The sequence below is a fragment of the Euwallacea similis genome, chromosome 2 (assembly GCF_039881205.1).
Source record: "Euwallacea similis isolate ESF13 chromosome 2, ESF131.1, whole genome shotgun sequence".
NCBI classification, from domain to species: Eukaryota; Metazoa; Arthropoda; class Insecta; order Coleoptera; family Curculionidae; genus Euwallacea; species Euwallacea similis.
Genome location: NC_089610.1, coordinates 2,238,509 through 2,259,170, shown reverse-complemented (window position 1 = coordinate 2,259,170; position 20,662 = coordinate 2,238,509). Strand labels below are relative to the sequence as shown.

At 31.6% G+C, this 20,662-nt stretch overlaps 2 protein-coding genes across 6 annotated transcripts; one reads left to right on the top strand and one right to left on the bottom strand.

Annotated features, from left to right (window-relative positions):
- Positions 1 to 2,772: 2,772 nt before the first annotated feature.
- Positions 2,773 to 8,872, bottom strand: CycB3 (cyclin B3). 4 transcript variants are annotated; one of them, XM_066405342.1, is made up of 8 exons: positions 8,755 to 8,872; positions 5,758 to 6,010; positions 5,202 to 5,503; positions 4,857 to 5,121; positions 4,664 to 4,801; positions 4,366 to 4,614; positions 3,817 to 3,991; positions 2,773 to 3,762 (listed from the first exon to the last, which is right to left on the bottom strand). In XM_066405342.1, the coding sequence occupies exons 2-8, from the start codon at positions 5,965 to 5,967 to the stop codon at positions 3,602 to 3,604; spliced, it is 1,500 nt and encodes a 499-aa protein (XP_066261439.1). In that variant the 5' UTR covers positions 5,968 to 6,010; positions 8,755 to 8,872; the 3' UTR covers positions 2,773 to 3,601. The 4 variants fall into 4 exon arrangements, with proteins under 4 accessions (XP_066261439.1, XP_066261441.1, XP_066261440.1 ...); XM_066405344.1 differs by having other exon boundaries at positions 4,857 to 5,097; XM_066405343.1 differs by having other exon boundaries at positions 5,208 to 5,503.
- A 323-nt stretch (positions 8,873 to 9,195) lies between these two features.
- Positions 9,196 to 15,454, top strand: Pex1 (peroxin 1). 2 transcript variants are annotated; one of them, XM_066405942.1, is made up of 15 exons: positions 9,199 to 9,386; positions 9,447 to 9,668; positions 10,145 to 10,259; positions 10,451 to 10,549; positions 10,788 to 11,627; positions 11,677 to 11,935; positions 11,994 to 12,156; positions 12,211 to 12,361; positions 12,436 to 12,623; positions 12,725 to 12,924; positions 12,982 to 13,041; positions 13,114 to 13,300; positions 13,862 to 14,026; positions 15,124 to 15,233; positions 15,287 to 15,454. In XM_066405942.1, the coding sequence occupies exons 1-15, from the start codon at positions 9,297 to 9,299 to the stop codon at positions 15,351 to 15,353; spliced, it is 2,916 nt and encodes a 971-aa protein (XP_066262039.1). In that variant the 5' UTR covers positions 9,199 to 9,296; the 3' UTR covers positions 15,354 to 15,454. The 2 variants fall into 2 exon arrangements, with proteins under 2 accessions (XP_066262040.1, XP_066262039.1); XM_066405943.1 differs by lacking the exons at positions 13,862 to 14,026; positions 15,124 to 15,233; positions 15,287 to 15,454 and having other exon boundaries at positions 9,196 to 9,386; positions 13,101 to 13,269.
- The last annotated feature ends 5,208 nt before the right edge of the window (positions 15,455 to 20,662 follow it).

Sequence of the window (20,662 nt, the reverse complement as noted above, 5' to 3'; positions counted from 1 at the left end):
AGCACAGAACGTAAAATTTTTCAAATTAATATTATTCTTCGAAATACTTGCTAGGCGCTTTTATCGATTTTCATTATATAATTATGGAACTAAGAATTATTACATAATTTTTTTTTATGCGTGGAAATGTTAAAAATGGTGAGTGAATCATAATTAGAAATTTGTATTTTTGTTACCCTTGTGCGAATGACTAATTTTTTTTCTGCCACAACCCAATTGTATTTTGAAATTTTTTTATCCCTTGTGAACTTTTTGCACCAGTCATACAGGTTCTTTACAAAAAAAATTATTTACGATATCTTGCAATTCATTCATGCATTAATTCCTTAAAATAATCCAATATTAATTCCTGGAAAAAATCTTAAAAACAGAGTTGCGAATTAATTTCGACTTGAAGCAAAGGCATACACACTTGAGATTTCAACCTTAAAAAAATAGGATTAATTCCTGGAAAATTTTTTTAAAATCTTTGAAGCACCTCAAGATGCTGTATTATTATTCGGCTACGTCCAAAGATGGTCCTAAATTGCAATTAATTTCGACTTTTAATTAAAATTCTAATTATGTCGTTCTCATTGATCTGACAAAACTTAACCGTAAGCCACAAAAAACAACAATCAGAACTCACCCCTAAGCGCTAAATGCGTGCACCAGAATCACTTCAGCAACATTCGCTTTAATTCAATAAGTGACAGTTAAACATTATCCATTTTTTTCTTTCACTAAGTCATAGATATACTAAGGGACTGTTTCATGAATCTTTAAAAGAAAAGAAAACCCGATTATCCCGATTATTATTAAAGCAGCGTGTATTACGAACATCTCGTTCATCGCCACACTAACTTTCGTGTGAATCATCTACGAAGTGATGGTACGAAAACTTACAAAAAAACTTATTACCTGTTTTTTGTTAAGGTACAGCTGATAGGTCTTGGAAACGATACGCGATAGGAGTAACATGAGATATTTTCAAATTTAGTAAAATGAAGAAAAAGTTGCAAATTCAAGGTAGCAGTTTCATTATGCAAACATACCCCGATGGAATAAAAAATACATTTTTTATTGCAAAGAGAATTTGGTTGACAAAGGAGTCTGAGCATTTTCGAGAACAATATTAATTTAGAATTTCATACAATATTAAATATATCATGTTAATAATTAATATACATACTGTGTTTAATATAATATAGATAAAACGTCTATCAACCTTAACATTTTGTCTTAGTCTAATAAAAACAATAACTTCGGGGACTGAATAATATGTGTGAGCTTATAAATTTTATCCTCTTATGAACAATAGCTATAAGCATCATATTGCGATCCTATAGTGACATCTCTTCTTTCATGAAAGTGTTCAGAATTCGTTTTTTTTTAAATATATGACCTTTGTAGGAAACTAATTAAATTGTATAATCAAAAAACATTTTGTAAAGCAATTGCATAGGATTGTGGAGAGCATCGAAAGGATAGATTTGAGATATTTTTCAAGGCAATTGTCCCAAGCGATCCCGATATATTGGCATTTCAAGTTTCAAAAGAGACAAAAATTATGCCTCTTCTCTTGTAAATTAGAGATAAATCTTATTATTAATATTTATGATTATAATTTTTTTTCTGTTTGTTCTTTAATAGGATGGTTCGCAAATAAGGTAAATAAAAGATTCGATTTATTATAGTTTTTTTTTAATTTTAATAAAACATCTTTTTTTAATATTCTTTGTTTATTATTTGTTAGGTTCGCGAGAGTTGCATAATAATTATAATTTAATAAACAATAATCATAAGTATTAAGTGGCGATGCTGCAGGCAAAACTTTTCCTTCACCAAATTGTCCAGAACTTGTAATTTTCATTAATAGCACATATCTGATTTATGAAGACAACTTTTTCAATATTTGCAATAAATATATAAACATAAATCTACCTCTCAATTGACCTCCAGAAGGTTTTCTTACCGTTTATTTTTTGGGAACTTGATTAAGAATGGGTTTCTTTGGTACTTTCTACTTCCATAGGTGTTCTACAAATCAATTGAGATGGCACTATAATTTTTTCTTCTTAATTTATGACATTTTTAAAATTTTCCTACAATATCGATCACTTAATTTTTTGGAGCGACCAGAAGAAGGTTTATCAGCAAATTAGCTGTTTATAATAAAATTTTTAAAAATTGTTTGAACTGTGCTGCGTTTTAAATATAAAGTTTTCGCAATCTCAATATATGATCTTCCAGAATTTCTTAGTTTCACTATTAAGTTAGGAATTAACAAAGCAATTTCTTTTCGCGGCATTTTAAACACTTATCACCAATATTGTCGAATATAGCGCTATATTGTATTGTACAATAACAAAGGAAACAATTCCCATACTTGAGTTTTTAAACAAATTTTGTTTTTCCGTGGTTTTAGTAATCTATTAGCAGAAAGTCGAAACTGTACATAGACGTTTGAGATTAATTATGTTATGCCTAATTATGTTTTAAAAGTTACAAATGAACAAATATGAAACTAAAACAAATTTGAATTTACATATTTTATCTATCATTATAAAACAGTTTTATGTTAGAAATTGGTAATTAAACTGTCTTTTTTAAATACTCAAAAATCCTAATTTTCTAAGGTGTACGTAAGCTTTTGGGACTGACTATAGGTAAGTTTGCCTAGAACACCTTATTTTTGGTTCAGGAATTTTTGGTCAAGTATTGTACAGTAAATTCAAGGACATCCTGTGTAAGGAATATATAAATAATAAATAAGAACTTGTTATATCCAGGATAAGAATTATTTATTAATTAAAACGTAACAAAGTACACCAATAAATGGGCTAATTATCATATCCTCAAATAGCTCAAAAATTACCTAATAAAAAACCGACACATTAGTAATCTCCGGGTGTTCCAGCATATGGGAAACACCTTACAATTCACTTCTTTGCAGGTTTTCAATTGCAAAAATTTTGGATTCTTATTCGTATTCCTAAAGAATACATGTCATTCACACTTACCAAAGACAGAAATTGTAATGTGTGTGTCCCAAATTGGTTCTACAAGTATGGGGATATCTGCCCTATAAAAATACAAAGTCGGTTAAATAGGAAATATTTTAAAGAAGAATTTTATAAGAAACTCGTACTTGTTTTAAAAATCCGTTTAGGTTTTATCGTTTTCTAGAATAATAGAAAAGAGTGAGGCACTATGTCAAACTTTGCCCTGCAGTTTTTTAAGCAATTTCTAAACCAGATATGTTTTTCTCGTAAAATTCTCTAAAACTTTTTTCATCTAACTGGCCCTGTATCTCTTATGGTTACCTCCATGCACATACGTAGAACTAATTTGGGACGCACTATATACACAATAAAATAATGTCTGTGATTTCCTTTCAAAATACGAAATTTTCCCCGAATACCTTATGAAGTTTCGGGGGAAAAGCACAAAAAAACATTATTTCAGACATCAAAACTTGTTAATTAATCTTTTTAATAAAACTTAAAAATCCATATATTACACAACATTATAATAATGGATGTAAAATAAAATGTAGAGAAAAACATAAAATGTTCAGTAGTCAGATTGGGTGATAAGGGGTTGGAATGCAACAGCTAATCTAAAAGAGATTTGCATCGCTGAGTAAAGGCGTTTTGGCTACTTCAAAGAATATTTTGTGAGAATATTTATTTCGTACTGTCATTAATTGCGATTTCGGAGGCTTGCTGATAGCTCTGTTTAGGAGGAGCACTGTGTTCCTCAGATCATTTAGTTCATAGCCTGAAATAAAAGTAAATATCCTTCGACTCGAAGAAATTCTAGAAAAGAACATACCAGTATAGAACTGTAAGGTGGGTGTCCAGCCACTGATCTCTTTCATCCTTAAGGATAAATACAAAGAAGCAGATGCTAACAGTGAGTCTCTGATTGTAACTGTTTCATACTCCATCAGGCTAAATTCTAAGATGTATCTTGCTAAGGTCAGGACATTCATAGTGATTTTCGAACACTGGAATTTATAGGTTTATATTGAGAAATATAAATGGGATAAATGTAATGCACAAGTATAATTTCAATTTTAAATTAAAAATTAAAAGTATGATCAGTAGATCATGCAATTCCATGCGAATTTAAATAAAAAGACTATGCTCTTAAGATTGACTGACGCTTTGGAAAACTCTTTTCCTTCGCTCCATACATATTTTATCGAGTTCCTACCTTTACGTCTTCACAGTATAGATATGAATATTCTTCCAAACAAAATTCTGAGGAATTAAGTGGTACTTAGTGTACAAACAAATTTCATAAAGTACAAAAATCCACCAAAACTATCTCGTTTCTACCGCCACCAAATTCACTAAAAATGTAAAAATAAAGACTCACCCTTGCATATCTCCTTAAAAATCTATAGCTAATAGGTATTCCCAAGTTGAAACCGACGACTTTCAACAGATTTGCTTCCATCTTGATCATTTCCCGGCTGGTGTATGCTCCGTCACAAATATATAAAAAGTCGTCAATCATGGGGGGAATCCTTTCGTCAAATTTGCTAGCCACGAACATGGCAGCTGCCCCTACCAATTGTAGGGTTTCTTTCGAAACCGTCACCCGGTCTAAATACATATCGACCAGCTGAAAAATACAGCATAGAAACTTGACCCATGCAAGAAATGCCTGTTACCTTAACTCCTAAGTACAGAGTTTCATGGTTAAGTTCAAAACTTTCTTGAATCTCAACCATCCAGTCGACTAAAAGTGACCTCATCCACTTGGAAAGGCATATTTGTTTATCTATGTAATCTCCAACGGGAAATTCTTTCTGCATTGTTTCAAAAAAATCAATTATAGAAATTTAATCAATTGAAATATTCTACCTCCTTTTCCTTGTAATAGTTGAAAATGTCCATGGCGTAGTGCGACACCTGATAGATATCATCCCAGTTCTCCTTATCATAATCAATCACTCCTTCGGGCACTTCGTGATTGCCTAAGTTTAGTTTGGTCTGCAGCTGAAGAGCCACAAACGACAAGTTACTTATGGATTTGGCGCCATCATCGATAGCTGATGACGAACTGGCCCGCAGCTTTAACGCTCTAGTCGTGGGCCTTTTGGCACTGAAGTATGTAGAATCGTTGTTACTAAAAGCCATGTGTGGGATCAGGGAGTAACGACGCAAGTCATACTCGTCTACTTGGGAAATCCCCAAAAGAATACTCACACATACCTCTCTTCCAATGCGGTACTATATAGTGACCCATCGCTCTTTTCGAATTCATTACTGAGACGTTTTTTAGTAGTGACTGCTACTAGTGCTGTGTTTTCCTTATTCGCCTCTTTAGGTTTGACAGCTGTGTGAGTGGCACAATGCACGATATTTTTCACAGTTGCTCTGGTCACGATTTTGTTAACCACTGGGGCAGGCGGAGGCGCCAGATTTTCGTTTTGTTTCGGTTTTTGCACCGTTTTCACTGTGGGAAGTATTTTGGCCTGGACTGTGATAGGTTTTGAGGGTTTCGTTACCTAGGTAGAAAAGAAGTTGATAAATTATTGAATGATAATGTAATTGAACAGGGTGTAGTAAATATTTACACGACAGTTCTGACCACAGTTCAAGGCCTAACTAACTTTTTATTCAGTTAATACATTTTAAATGTGTAGTACTAATTCAGGTGTTTATATGGTAACAAAGTTAACCCAAGTAACGAGATGCAATAAGATTTATATTTCTTTATCACGGTATATGATAAATAAGGGAAACTTAAGTAATTACTCACCCTAGTCTCGATTATCTTCTTGTAATTGTTAGTTAAATTTATTAAAGCAGACCTTTTCACTGCTTTATCTTTCGAAGGTGAGCAATCGGCTTTTCTCTTGCCTCGCACATGTTTATCTACTACTTTGTTAGGATTGGTATTCTCGCACTGTGTTTTACTCCTTGTGGTAATGTTAGTAGTTATCTTGCTTAACGCTTTTGCCGGTGCCATTATTCAGAAATATTTATAGCTTATCTTACTTCGACTGCTTTGTCTGTAATTAAATTAGAAAATGAATTTAACATGAGTTGACTGGAATCTTGAATTGAATAAGTTGGTATTCGGATAAATTACCAAAAGTACCTCTTGATATTTTTCCGTATGCGTCTTGTTATCTTGCCCATAGATATCATAGAAATTTGGTTTGAAAGGGTTTCAAAGTTAGGAAATTAAGAAAATATTCTTTTGGGTTTTAGCGGGTAAAAAGTGTTCTTAAACACTACATATACGTTGTCCAGTACTAAAACCAATGCACGTCATAAGCCATGTGATTTCTTTGCCAACCCTCTTAAGTTCAAAATACGAAAGATTTTCAACGAGGAATTCGTCTCTAGGTGAACGACAATTATTTGATAACGCGATGTGATGGTGTCGTCAAATGTGTCGTATATTTGTTCGTTTTAACATTTTTTATTTTATCATTCGTATAAGAAATATTCAGTAAATCATGCAACCGACAACACTGCTGAATTTCAGCGTTATGACATGCATTGGCTTTGGCATTGGACAACCTATACATAGCACTATAATTTTAAATTTGGAAATAATATCTCATAAACAAATAGGGACTATTGGAGCGGTTGAATTATACAGTATCCTCAAGAGTGTGGTTTAAGAACAACACCATGTTAGTAAATATTGAAAAATATTGTTTTATTCGAGGAAATGAATTATTATTACTGGAGATTATTACATTGTTAATTGAGAAGGTATTGTGCATTGGGGTCAAGGGCTTAGGTGTGAGATTTCAGTGCAACTTTGAATTTAAGGATTAATTTAACTATATTACAAACAATAGTTTTAAAATGTTAGGCTTGGCTATTCATAACAGTAAAGACATGAATGTGAAAATAAATATAATATCACATTATAAAATTATTCATTTCTTCAGTAAAACCGCATCTCAAATACGCATCAAATGTTTGGTCACCTAAAGATTATTCCAACAGCAATAAAATTGAAAAAAATGTAGAGATTTTTACGCTATTTATATGTCAAAGGGAACAACATTTATTCGTTTAAGATCTTATACAGCTTCATCCACCAGAGCTTCGACGTGTGTATATATATTATCTGCTAGAAGGAAATCTCAAACTTCTGTTCCTGATATGCTGATCATTTAGTCTCATTTATCCTCAAAAGGTCTTATAAAAACTAAGAAAATTATATTATGTTGAAAGGGTTTATACAAAGTAATAATCATTCCAGCGTTGCCTCAGGAAAATATTTTAGTCAGTAATATTTAAAATAAGCCAAGACCAAAAACTTACAATGTTGACTATTACAATAAAATCTTCAATATTGTAAGTTTTCAGCCTTGGCTTGGTGTATTTTAATTTACAAGGATGGAATTATCAGATTATCTTTTTTCAGGATACCGCTTGAAATATGTTTTAGACGCAACGTAGTAGTCACGTTACTTTTAATAAGACATTTCAACAGATATTTTTCTTAGTTTCCATAAGATATTTTAAGACAGCATAATCAGCATCGAATTTTTGTCAACTTGTTAATTAAATAACCAGCAAAACACGTAATGTATTAGTAAACTATACTTATGATAAAAAGGATTTTTGTAAAAAAAGTAAATTTGATGCATACTATTTCCAACATATCCTCTTTCCGATGATGCTTGAATCAACTAAGATTTATTTTAAAAAAATATAACTATGTGATTACTGAAAAAATTATGAAATTAAAAAAATCTTTTTCCCCTTTATCATCATCCTTATTTACTCAAAATAGGGTTTTAATAATGTAACAATTATATTTATCTAACTAACATACATAACAATTAAAAAATGTAAATTTACCAAAAATAGATAGAGTAAAATTTTTGCTTCTAGCTTTAGAAGAAAAGACCATTGAAAATCTTTAGTCATTTTTCAGAGTTATCATGCTCTTCTACATAAACATCAAAATTTACCCACTTTGTGCAGTACTCCTCAAAATAAAAATAAAATTGAAGTATCAACAGTCGATTATAATAAAACGAACTTCCCAGTACCAAGATTTTTTCAAACAGTTTAAATAGTATCCAAGATATTTAGAAAAACCATTTATGGGGTGTCATCTTCAAATGGCTCTAGCTCTCTTAGAACTTATTTCTGGGTTCATATTCATAGAAACTTTCTTTCTTATTTCAACTATTTTCTAAAATATTCTATGTGGGAAAATGGGAATCAATATTTAATAAAATATAATCTAATGTACTTTGAACTTCCCTAATAATAAAAATTAATAAGCAAATCCAGTAGTTATTGAATAGCAAAAATTCATTGTAAAAACACATGGACAAAGGGAAAGAAATATTCCTTAAATTAGCCCTAACTATTTGGATATTTCATACAAATGTATTTTGAGCTTTAAGAAACTAATAGCAATAATTAATATACGAATCCCTGAAAAACATAGTATGGAGGCATTAGGTGACACGGGGTCACACGTCACACACCCTTGCTTTACCGCGTTTTTTTGGCCACCCAAAATAATTTCTAATTACAAATTAAATTTAGTTCGTAGTTATCATACCTTATAATTCCTCTGTTGATTAATCAAGGCTACTAATGCAGAAAACCAAGAAAAATACAACACAACAACACAACCGAATACGAACGGTACAGGAAGTAGCGCCAGTGCTCCGGCGTTAGCTAATAAACAAGCCGTTTTATGAATGAAAATTTCAATGTAAAAGAGGTTTTTTGAAAGAAATGCTTTGTCAAAAGAATTTATGCTTACCACAGGGCCAGAAAATCACAAAATTACAATATTTCTCGTATAAAGTTTAAAATTCACATAAAAAAATATCAAAAGACGTTACAAAAAACGTCAAGCCCATCTGCTTAGTCGTTTGACGTTTACTGACGTCAATAAAGAAAACGGTTGCTTGATTATTTAAAATAAGAATTTCATTGGTCGATTCAAAGTAAGAGAAGCGATTTTTTGATTGGTCGAATATCGTGGAATCTGTCAACACATGATGTGATATCTAGCATCTGACATGTAACGCCTTTGATTCTATCATTCAGTTTTTAACTTAGGCCATTTACTTTTCCTTCACATGAAATGTATCGAATAAGGACAGTAAGATGTTAGCTTAGTCTTTGACAGTAACTAACACTAATACAATTTAGAATTTGGCTTCTTCCAAATTTCTAACCTAACTTAACCTCAAATTGCAAATTATTTGTTTTTAAACTTTTTTTAAATTGTAAAATGTACTTTACACTTTTTATTATTTGTCATTAATGCCTCACTATTGTGATTTCAAGTTTTAAATAATGTTTGATAGAGTGTTGTGTGTGAAATATGTATCATTTAAAGATTGTTTCATATATTTATCTCCCAGTCATAAATATTTGAATACAGGGGTAAGATGTTTAACCCTTGACCCAGCACCTCATTTTCTTAAAACTTTTTTCAATTTGCAGGTGTCAATTAAAGTCGCTTATAACGGTGATTCTGTAGCTTATTTCTCAGCTTCATTTGTTAAGAATGTGGTGGATGATGAATCCATTGGTATTAACTTGAGATATGCCAAAACCTTAGGTATTAAAGAGAAAGAATATGTTAATGTGTCTCAAATTCAGCAGCTGCCAATTGTTGATTCTATAAGCATTCAGCCACTATCTCAGTCAGACTATGAAGTGTTGGTGGGTATATTTAATACCTACAGATATCTAAAGATCACAGAAAATAAATTTGCTATTCAATTATTTAATACTTACTTAAATTTGAGCCTATAAATTAATTCAGTAAATGTACCTTTGAGGGTATCTTATAAATGAGTAATGCGCATAGTATAGTAGAACCCTTGTCAACTGTTTCCCTTCAAGTGTATGCAAACTCTGATCTAAGTTGAATTTGAGTTTAATTATCACATTATATCTGATAATTGTAGTTTAATTATAATTGAATTTTTTGCCTTGGGTGTCTTCTCATAAAAGACCAATACCATTTGTGATGTGATTTCCCATCTTTAAATGGTGTTTTATTAACCATGACCTCTGAACAGTAAATCTCCGTTTCTGAATAGAAAATCTATATTTTGTTAACAAGTTTATCCAACTAATAATCTCTATTTCTTTTTTTTCCGGGCAAGTCTCTATTAACTACAATTATTTTGTAGGAATTATTGTCCCAAAGTGTTCAGTCTAACCTTCTAGATCAAGTAAGAGTTGTTAATGTGGATCAGAAATTGATTATTTGGATTGGAAATAATTTGTTTGTCACTGTAAATGTGGGTATGTACCTACTACCTGATCTTATGAGTAATTTTCTTGCAATTTTATCCATGGTCTCTAAATTGAACATTTAGGTACATTGAATGTAATGTTTTTTTATTTGGTGTATTAAAAAGTAAACTTAAAAATGGTAAAATATAAAAAAGTATATTTCTATTTGTACCTTATTTGTGATAAAACTCTTTTTTTAGAGACTATAAAGCCCATTTCTCCGGGAATGTTGGATTTTTTGTCTGAAGTTATAATTAAACGTTCAAATCAGTGTAGCCAAGATAATAAAATGGTGGAAGGTGAGTGAGTATAATATTTCTTTATAAACCTTGCCATCCTACTCATATGTTAGAAGATAATAACTATTGGTTTATGAAATTAGACTACCTACATATATTAAGCCACATTTTAAATTCTTTTTTATTCTATCAACTTTTTTTATAATTTTTATTTCCTTTAATCACAAGCTTTTATTTCATTTTTTTTTATTATATGTGATTCATTATTCTTCATTTTTACGTTATACTTGATTTTTAGCCAATACTGCACTAGCCAACAAATCCCTTCAACAACAAACATGGATTTTGGACAAATTTTTTACCAAAAAGCCCTCTATCAAGAATTTGTCTGATCCATACAAAAATTTTTCAAAGCCAGGCATATTCTACTATCGTCTAGTACATTTACAGGAACTTCCCAGTTTTAAAAATACGAATTTATATCCCTTCAACGTCTTTGTTTGTAAAAATTATTGTGTAGAAAATGATGAAGATCATAACTTTTATAGTATGCAATCGCTGAACAGACATGAAGAAGGGAAGACAATTTATGTCAAAGTTAAACTCTTGGAAAACTGCCCAGAGGCAAAGGATCAAACATTTTTTAAATCTAATAAAAACAACATGTTTGTCAATGAGGAAATTCTAAATATCCTGCAATGTGATATTGGAACTCATGTGGTTCTGCAAAGGGTCTTGTCAAGACCTCCAGTGGAGAAAATTATGGTGAACAGCGGGCAGACGGATACAACTAATATTGTGGATGAGCTAAAGAAATACTTTGCAAAATATTGCAGTGAAAAGCTCGTCCTTAACTCTCGCTTTCCAATAACATTAAATGAGCACTTGAAATGCTCTCTGGATTTTCGATTCAGACTCTCTACTAGTCCATTTTGTATTATTGATCAGGATTTTTTAAGAAATTGTTCATACAGTGTTTGTGAAGGATACACATTCTCATTTAAGAGTTTCGTAATTAAGCATGAAGAAGCTGAAAATATTTGTGAGGATATACACATTAGTAGAGATGCCTGGTCATATGTATTGTCAGTTTTACTTAGAGATGAAATGGTGCTGAAGGAAAATATTATCATTACTGGTAGATGTTCAAAATGGAGATTTTATGGTTTGGTAACTTGTTCTTCTAGGCCCTCTTGGTGCTGGAAAAACAACAGTTCTACGGTATATTGCTAAAAAATTGAGATCTTATCCGTATTTTATCAATATGAAGGTAGTAAGTTGCAAAACACTGAAAGGAAAATCATTAGAGTCACTACATAAGTTCCTCGGCGATATCATTAATAATCTAGTTCTCTGTCAGCCTTCTTTCCTGTTACTGGATGATCTTAATATCCTTTGTGAAAATAGAGAAGGGGGAGAAATTGGAAATGAGTTGTATATGCACAGGTATTTTGATATTTGAAATAACATCAATTTTCAGAGGTATATTATTGTATTTTTCTAGAGTAAGTGAATCACTTTATACCTTATTTACAATGATTCAGAAGAATTATTTCATTGGGATTGTGGCAAGCGTCAAGTCGCTTTCAAGTCTTAGCAAAAACCTGTACACATCCAGAGGAAATCATTTGTTCAAAAACGTGGTTTCCTTGAAGGATTTAAATAAGGTGTTAAATTCTTTGAATTGGGATATAGATTTTTCGTTACATTGGGGTTTTTAGGAGGACAGAATTCAGTTGATAAAGCACTTTTTTAAATCTACAGATATTAGTGATGATTTAGACATTGATGATTTAGCCATTAAAACTGATGGTTTTGTGGCGCAAGATATTAAGGATTTTTGTAATAAAGTTTTTTTCGAAGCTCATAAAGGTACCTATAATTAGAGAAAACCTCACTTTACGGCTTATACATATCTTATACACAGCGATACTCTTATTATATAGATTCTTCCAAGAAAAATGGAAAGGTAATCGTGTTCAAGCGACACTGTGAGGAAGCTTTGAAAAAATTGTGTTCTTTGGCTCTTCAAAATGTCGAGTTTCATTCGGCCGGAAGCAAGTCTTTTGATGATGTAGGAGGATTGCATGACGTCAAAAACACTTTGGTTGAAAGTTTGCTATGGCCAGTAAAGGTACCAATACGAATGTAAAGTGATTTTTTACATGATCTAAATTATTTTTTATATTTCTCTACATGATTAACACCTAAATATGTTCTTTTTACTACGTTTAGTATTCTAATATTTTTGGAAACTCCCCACTAAGACTCCAATCGGGCATTCTTTTGTATGGACCTCCAGGTTCTGGAAAAACCCTCCTTGCAGGAGCGGCTGCTAACCACTGCAGTTTAAGGCTGATATCCGTGAAAGGACCTGAACTACTTGGCAAATACATTGGTTCCAGTGAACAGGCGGTCAGAGATGTTTTTGAGAAGTATTCAATTTTTTCACCTTATTTTGACTCCCAGACGACTCATTAATACCTTTTTAGGGCCCAAAGAGCAAAGCCTTGTATATTGTTTTTCGATGAGTTTGATAGCTTAGCCCCCAGGTGAGTGCCTCATCATAAAATTTTCCTCTGTGCACTTATTAACAACAATTGAGGAACAGGAGTTCTTTTCAGGCGTGGTCATGACGATACGGGTGTTACTGATCGAGTTGTCAATCAGCTCTTAACTCAGTTAGATGGTGTTGAAACTTTGACGGGTGTTTGTGTTTTGGCCGCTACTTCTAGACCGGATCTCCTAGATCCGGCTCTGTTAAGGCCAGGAAGATTGGATAAACAGCTTTTATGTCCTATGCCGAAGCAGGTAATCTAGTTAGATTAAACCCGTTTTTGGTAAGATTGAGGTTTTACTTAGGAGTTTTTGAAGTTCCCAAGGGATATTTTGATACTTTGTGGAGTTTGAGAAATATCATTTGTTACTTCCAACTACAGAGTAATTTTTTAGACTTTTAGAATATTCGTACAAGTCGGCCTTTTTATTCACTTTTAGAGATGATGAGTACTTTCAAGTCGATTTTCAATTTTCTCAAGAATTCTTCGTAGCTTTACATAAGGGATTCTTTTAATTTCTACCAAGGGATAGAGGAACTTTGCCTAGAATTTACATTTCTTTTTTCATAAGTTTTCAATTATGGAATCCAGTCTCAAGAATTTTACGAATTTTTGAGTACCTGTGTAAGTTTGTTTTCGTTCCAGAGAAGCTAATTAGAAGAGCTTTTAGACGCCGGAAGCAAAATATTTAAATTTTTTAGACGATTTTCTCTTTATACAAAATTCGACTTTGTTTATACTCCTTTAAATTTCTTCAGTACTCCCAATAGAGTTTTCAACCTTAAATTAACTATTTTCTCCTATACTTTCCTAGGACGATCGTTTAGAAATTTTGAAAATTCTCTCCGCTAAATTGAAGTTTGATGAAGATATAAATTTAGACGTGGTGGCTGGGAAAACTGATGGATATTCCGGTGCCGATTTGCAGTCTCTCCTTTACACAGCTCAGGTTGCTGCAATGAAGGGTATTTTTGACGAGGTGAGTCAATTTTATTAAATTTGAAACCTATGAAAATTAGACTGCTTGTATAAAATTACATTTGTTTGGTGTTTTGCTGAAAAATGAAGGTGCGTTAACTGTTAGAGGATATAGTTACATTCACAAAATTTTACAATTTTTTGGATTTGAACTCGGTTTTAAGGTAATTAGAGGAAAAACTATACAGGGTATAACTGAATGTCTTGGCTAAACTTCACCAGCGTAATCTATGAAACCAAACGGTAAAAAAAGTTCCTATGAACATAGGTCCGCGACACCTTCGTTTAAGAGATACAGGGTGTTGAAATTAAATTTTTTATTTGGTTTTTCTTGAATAATTTTGGATAAAGATCTAAAAATCGGACAAAATTTGGAACTCAGGAGTTTTTTATGACCCAAAATCCAAATATTATCTTAATTTTTTTATTACTAATACAGGGCGTTACATACAGGGTTCTATCACATTTTAACCGGCCCTAACTTTTTTGTACGTATGTTAAAATAGATACATCAAATTACCAGAACGTTATGAAATATTCATTATTTTTATTCATTTTGAGACAATCTTTGCAATTTTAACTAATGTGCCATTTTAATACCCATTTATGTTAAATCTGAAGTTTCCTAAGATGGTTCCCATGGCGGTACCAAATTTTTGCTGTAATAAAGGCCAGTTTTTAATTTTTCTTGCAATCTAGAAATTCAGATCCTATAATTCCTAATATAAAGGATGTCTTTGCAATATTAATAAATGATACCATCTTAGTACTAGCCAATGATGGTTTTCTAGCCCAATATAAATTCCCTTGACCTGTCGGATTCTAGCAAAATTTCGTTAATTATTTTCGTAATCACACAATGAATGACGAAATTTGAGGGATGTAAGGTAAGTAATTATCTTTCATTTTTCTGTAGTTGCTTTTTGAGATAGAATTTTGAAGTTTATTGATTACTGTATTTTAATTTCATAGCGAGTTTATCTCTGTAATGAAGCATTACATTAGTTAAAGTTAAATTTAATCTAAAGTTAGTGTCATGTTAATCTCTATTACATTTATTGCATGTAAAATATGTATGTATAATTTTTTTTTATGTAGGAGAGCACTGACATAGAACAATTCCACATTAATCAGTCTATACTACTAGAATCCCTGGAACAAACTCGCCCATCTTTAACAAAACTTGAAAGAGGGAAATACAATATTATGTAAAAGCTGTTTTGTATAATTTTTATGATAATTTATAATGGTAGTTTTGTAGATACGAAAAATTCCGAGGGGGGAAACTAGAAGATTTTAAGGCAGGCTCCAAGGTAACCTTAGCATAGTTTTTAAAAACAGCGTGAAGAAATTTATGAATTTTATATTTCTCCATTTTTTACGTACCTACCTATAGGTGTGAGTGTGAAACTATAATTTTTTTTATTGTTTTTGTTGGCCATTATATGTTTAACACCAAAATTTTGTTTCTTTGATCTACATGTAATTAATAATTCATATTAAAAATTAGATTTTTAATAAGGACATACTTTGCTTACGAAATATTATCGTAACAATGCCTATTTTGGCTTTACCTCGTCGGTTTGAAAGTTGTAGTGTTCGAAAGTGGGTTTTCATTTTTCGAGAAAATAAATGCACTATTTATGTTATTGAATAAATAACACGTCTTAGATCTTTATTGTGTTACATCGCTGAAAACGATATTTTAGATGCTCATGGTATTCCTCAGTGGCATTCAAATGTTAGTAGTAATAACACTTATTAGGAAGGTAAGAGATATAATATATATATATATATTTTTGTTTTACCTAATTATATTCTGTTGTACTTATTTCATTTCATTCAGCTTCGTAAAGCTAAAATATAATTAGCTTATAGGTAAAAATCTCGTAAACGAAGAGAGATATCGAACAAGAATACCTTTTTTTCGTAAAAATAACCGCTCTTTCAATATATTGAATAAAATTTGACCTTAGTTGCACTCATAAAAAAATATGACCAAATATACCGAAGCGGTGGATTATAACTAGTGCCCTCTAGAAATTTCGTAAAAATTAGATCAAAATCCTTATTTGGAATCTTACAAAACCTAAGTACACCGATTTTGGTGTTGATGCTATGAAAACACAAAAAGTTATTAAGGAATTTTAAAATAAAATTTTAACTTTTAACACCCTGTAACTCTGAAACGCGCAACATTGATATAAGGCATGTTGCGTCCAATCGTCATATTTTGGTGTCCCCTATCTCGGGTTTCGCCATGTCCCATTCCCAATGAATCACCCTGTATATCAACCTGAATAGAAAAAAAATTTTGATCTGAAATAGTCTTAACATCAAATCAAACAATTTTGTTTGAGGTTTCAAAGAAAAATTAGGGAGTCACTCAAATTACAATTCTTAATTTTAAAAAAATACATACCTCTTATTAACCTTTTAAAGCTATTGCAGAGCAATATACTATACAGGGTATTCCTGAACTACTTAGCAAAACTTCAGGATATATATCATATCATACATATCAAATACTACCAAAGATGCAAGGTAAAAAATTACAGAAAACTCAGCCCATTTTGAGGAAATTTCATTTTTTTAAAATTTTTGAGATATTTTGTAATCCAAATACTCCCGTATCTTTCTTTGCATTGCCGCTACAGAAATTTCAATAGTACAGTTGAAAAGCCACTTATATTTCATATTTTAAACAACCGTTGTGATTTCATTTTATTTGCACTTTGTTGACTTTTCAGAGAGCTGATCGTAAACCTTTTTTATTTCTCTTTTTGTTAAATTTTCTACTATCCATTGCTCCAAAAAATTTCCCATCTTGTACCATTTCATACTTCATGAAAAACATTTACAACCATGTACCTTTCTACCGTGGTACCGTTTTTTGAGTTTGCATTAATTTTAAAAGAGTGAGAGGGGTGTTAATTATTGAAAACCATTTGCACAAAGAAAAACTGTATTTGCAAAAATTGAAAATTATTTTAAAGAAATCACTGTAAGTTATAAATATTGTTCAAAATGACCTTTTTATTGGTGCAAACACAACCTACACCTTCGCAGAATGGTCCAGATGGCGCAATCGATCTTTCTTCTCACCTATTTAGACACAACCTGCACGTATCCTTTGTTCAAGTTCTTTAAATGTATCCACATTATGGTCGCGCTATCCGGATCATTTTTCGGAGGTGTAGGTTGTGTTTGCACCAACAAGGAGGGCATTTTGAACAATTTTTATAACCTACAGTGTTTTCTTTAAAATATTTTTCAATTTTTGCAAATACAGTTTTTCTCTGTATAAATGGTTTTTAATAATTAACACCCCCTTCACTCTTTTAAAGTTAAGGTAAACTCAACAAACGGTACCACGGTAGAAAGATACATGGTTGCAGATGTTTTTCAGGAAGTATGAAATGGTACAAGATGGGGAATTTTTTGGAGTAATGGATAGTAGAAAATTTAACAAAAATAAAAATAAAAAATGTTTATGATCAGCCCTCTGAAAAGTCAACAAAGTGCAAATAAGGTGAACTCACAACGGATGTTTAAAATAGGAAATTTAGGTGGTTTTTCAACTGTACTATTGAAATTTTTGTAGCAGCAATGCAAAGAAAGATACGGGAGTATTTAGATTACAAAACACCACAAGGTCTCAAAAATGAAAAAAAATGACATTTCCTCAAAGTGGGCTGAGTTTTCCGAAATGTTCTACCTTGCATTTTTGGTAGCATTTGATATATATGATGTGATATGTATCATGAAGTTTGGCTAAGTAGTTTAGGGACACCCTGTATATGCATGTATGTATATCACTAAGTTTTAGATTGGTCATGCTTTTGGCGGGATTATATCAACATTTACAGCTGCAGCTCTCTAAAATTGTCGTTTTAAATTGTTGTTAAAAAAATCATATCACAACCACAACATCATGTTTAATTTGCTTGCGTTTTTGACAGCAACAGTTTTTGGCTTTTTACTACTAGTAAAATACTTCTTCAGCCCCAAAATTGGTATTTCAAAGGCCAAAATCCAAAAGGTAGCATAATTAGTTTATAGACTGCCTAAAACTAGATGTTGTTGAACGGCGAGAAATTCCAGAAACTTTATATTTACCTTCGTGTTTGAGCTTGCAATACTTTCTCCTAGAAGACTCGAATAATTGTGAGGGATATTTTAAGCAGTACTTTTCTTTAACTTCAGTTAGGGAGCTGCTAATATTCAGACATTCTCGGAAACTCCCCACCTAAGCTATATTAATCTCCATATTCTCAGCTGAAATTTTAAAGCTCGCATCTGTCACTAAAATGGGAGTTATCAATTTGCAGGCATAACAGTTAGTTCCTATTATTATGTTAATTTATTTTTTAATAACTTATATCATATCCAGTCGAATTGACCAAATTGTATAAAAACAGCTTAATTTGGTCTATACAAGTAGCATTTTCAATGTTCAACAACTTCTTGTACTTTTCGACGATATTTTGAAATACATAGCGGATATAAGCATTATTCAAATTAACACCACCACTGATTTACAGCACAAGTACCAAAATAGTAATCTAAATGCCTAATTTGGACATGTTAATAAGCTTACCAGATGTATGTTTGCTAAAACATAAATTTTTTGCTTTATGTTTACGTTTTATAACGTGCCGTGATTAGACTAGAGAATTGTGTAAAAGTTTTGAATACCTATATTGGTCTGTAGACAAAACAGTTTCAATTCAGTTTAAGACACATATTTTATAATATTAGGGGATTCAATTCAAATAGTTATATGTGTAGTGAATCGTTTGCTGCACTAACTTGAACAAATTCATTGACTCTTCGTCTGGAAACTTTCTTTGCTCAGTTTTCTTCTCCCTTTCAGGATCCATTAAGGCAACATGTTATTCAGTAATGAAATCCAGAATATTGACCTTTAGATCCCCTGAGTGTCTCAATTCATCTAGTGGCTAGCAACTTCCTTCAACTTTAGTTTTTTTGAAATCAATCTCTTCGGGTTTTGAGGGACCTTCATACTCCATCAAAGTAACTTACTCTTTAATTGATTTAAAAGCCTCAATTTCCACCGCAAGAAGCTGCTTCTTTTTAAATTTCTATTTTTCAGGTTTGGTTTTTTGAGATATGGGTAGATGTGGCAATTTAGCGATTTGGGATGATTTTTCTGCCAACAAATCTAAGGCAATTATTTGCAATTTTCAATCGACGTTCAAGGTCTTACATTACCATTTTAACTGACGAGATTGACGATTAAGTGGGGGTGATTCTGAAACAATTAATTTTTCTTGCAAAACTTCTCTCTGGAAAATCTGCCTCCAGAGTAATGTTTCTCATTTCAGTTATTTACGCAGTTATAATATTTTACTGACTATGGGAATTAGTGGCTGGAGAGACCCAAAATTCAGGCCAATATTTCTTTAATTCTTCAATACTATCGTTCATCTGCTCTGTTTTCTTTTATTAAACCCTTGCCGGTTTAAAAAAGGATTAAAATTTACGCTACAATACTACAGTTACTCACAAAATTGACCGTACATAATGTGAAAATTCATAAATTTGTAATAAATAAATACTTCTACCCATGTTTTTTTGTTTTTTAAAAACCTATATTTATTGCAAATAAGTATAGCATATAATATGTTACAAAAAATGTACAAAAATAGGTTCAATCCAAAAATAATAAATAACAAACAATAATAAACTAAAAATGTAGGCACAAAATTAATCGTACATAACATGGTATTCACTTTTATTTTGGATGTAAAAATTTATCAAAACAGCTTTTTTTTCAAATTCTTTCAAGACTGATAAGTTTATTCTAATATCATTCAATTGACTGAGTTATTACAGTAATGTGTTAGAAATAGCAAATAAAAGAGTGCAAACCGATATCGCGACGCGCAAATTAATATTAAAGCTCTATTCTGCTGGAAAAACTGTGCGAAAAAATGGTAAATTAATAGGAAGAACACATTCTAAAGTATAATGGATAATAAACAAATATCGTTATCAATGGTTGGCAAGCTTGGAAGAGGACGAAAAAATATACTCTCTGAAAAGAATGAACGATTTATTGTACGAGAACTAAAAATTAACCCGAAGAAAAGTGTACCTAAATTAACAAAATAAGTATCCCAGAAAATTAGTAAACTTTTGTCAACTGAAACAATAAGAAGAATTCTCAGAAAAAGCGGTTTTAAAGGCAGAATAGCGAGGAAGAATTCTTTTATATCAAAAATTAATAGATAGAAACGGCTCGATTTTGCAAAAAAATATTTAAAAAAGCCTGTCGAGTTTTGAAATACTATAATTTTTACAGACGAAATGAAAATAAACTTATTTGGATCGGATGGAAGACAAATCGTATGCAGGAAACCAAATAAGCAACTGCAGGATATTGTAAAATATTGTGAAAACGGTGAAACACAAAGCTGGATCGTTAATGTTATGGGATGCTACGGGAGCGAATGGTACCGGTAGCCTACATCAAATTAATGGAACAATGGGCAAAAACGTTTACTTCAATATTTTAAAAGCCAATTTGCGACCATCCGCAGACAAATTGAACATGCTCAGAGTTTTTTTATTTCCAGCAAGATAACGACCCCAAACATACTGCTGGCATCGT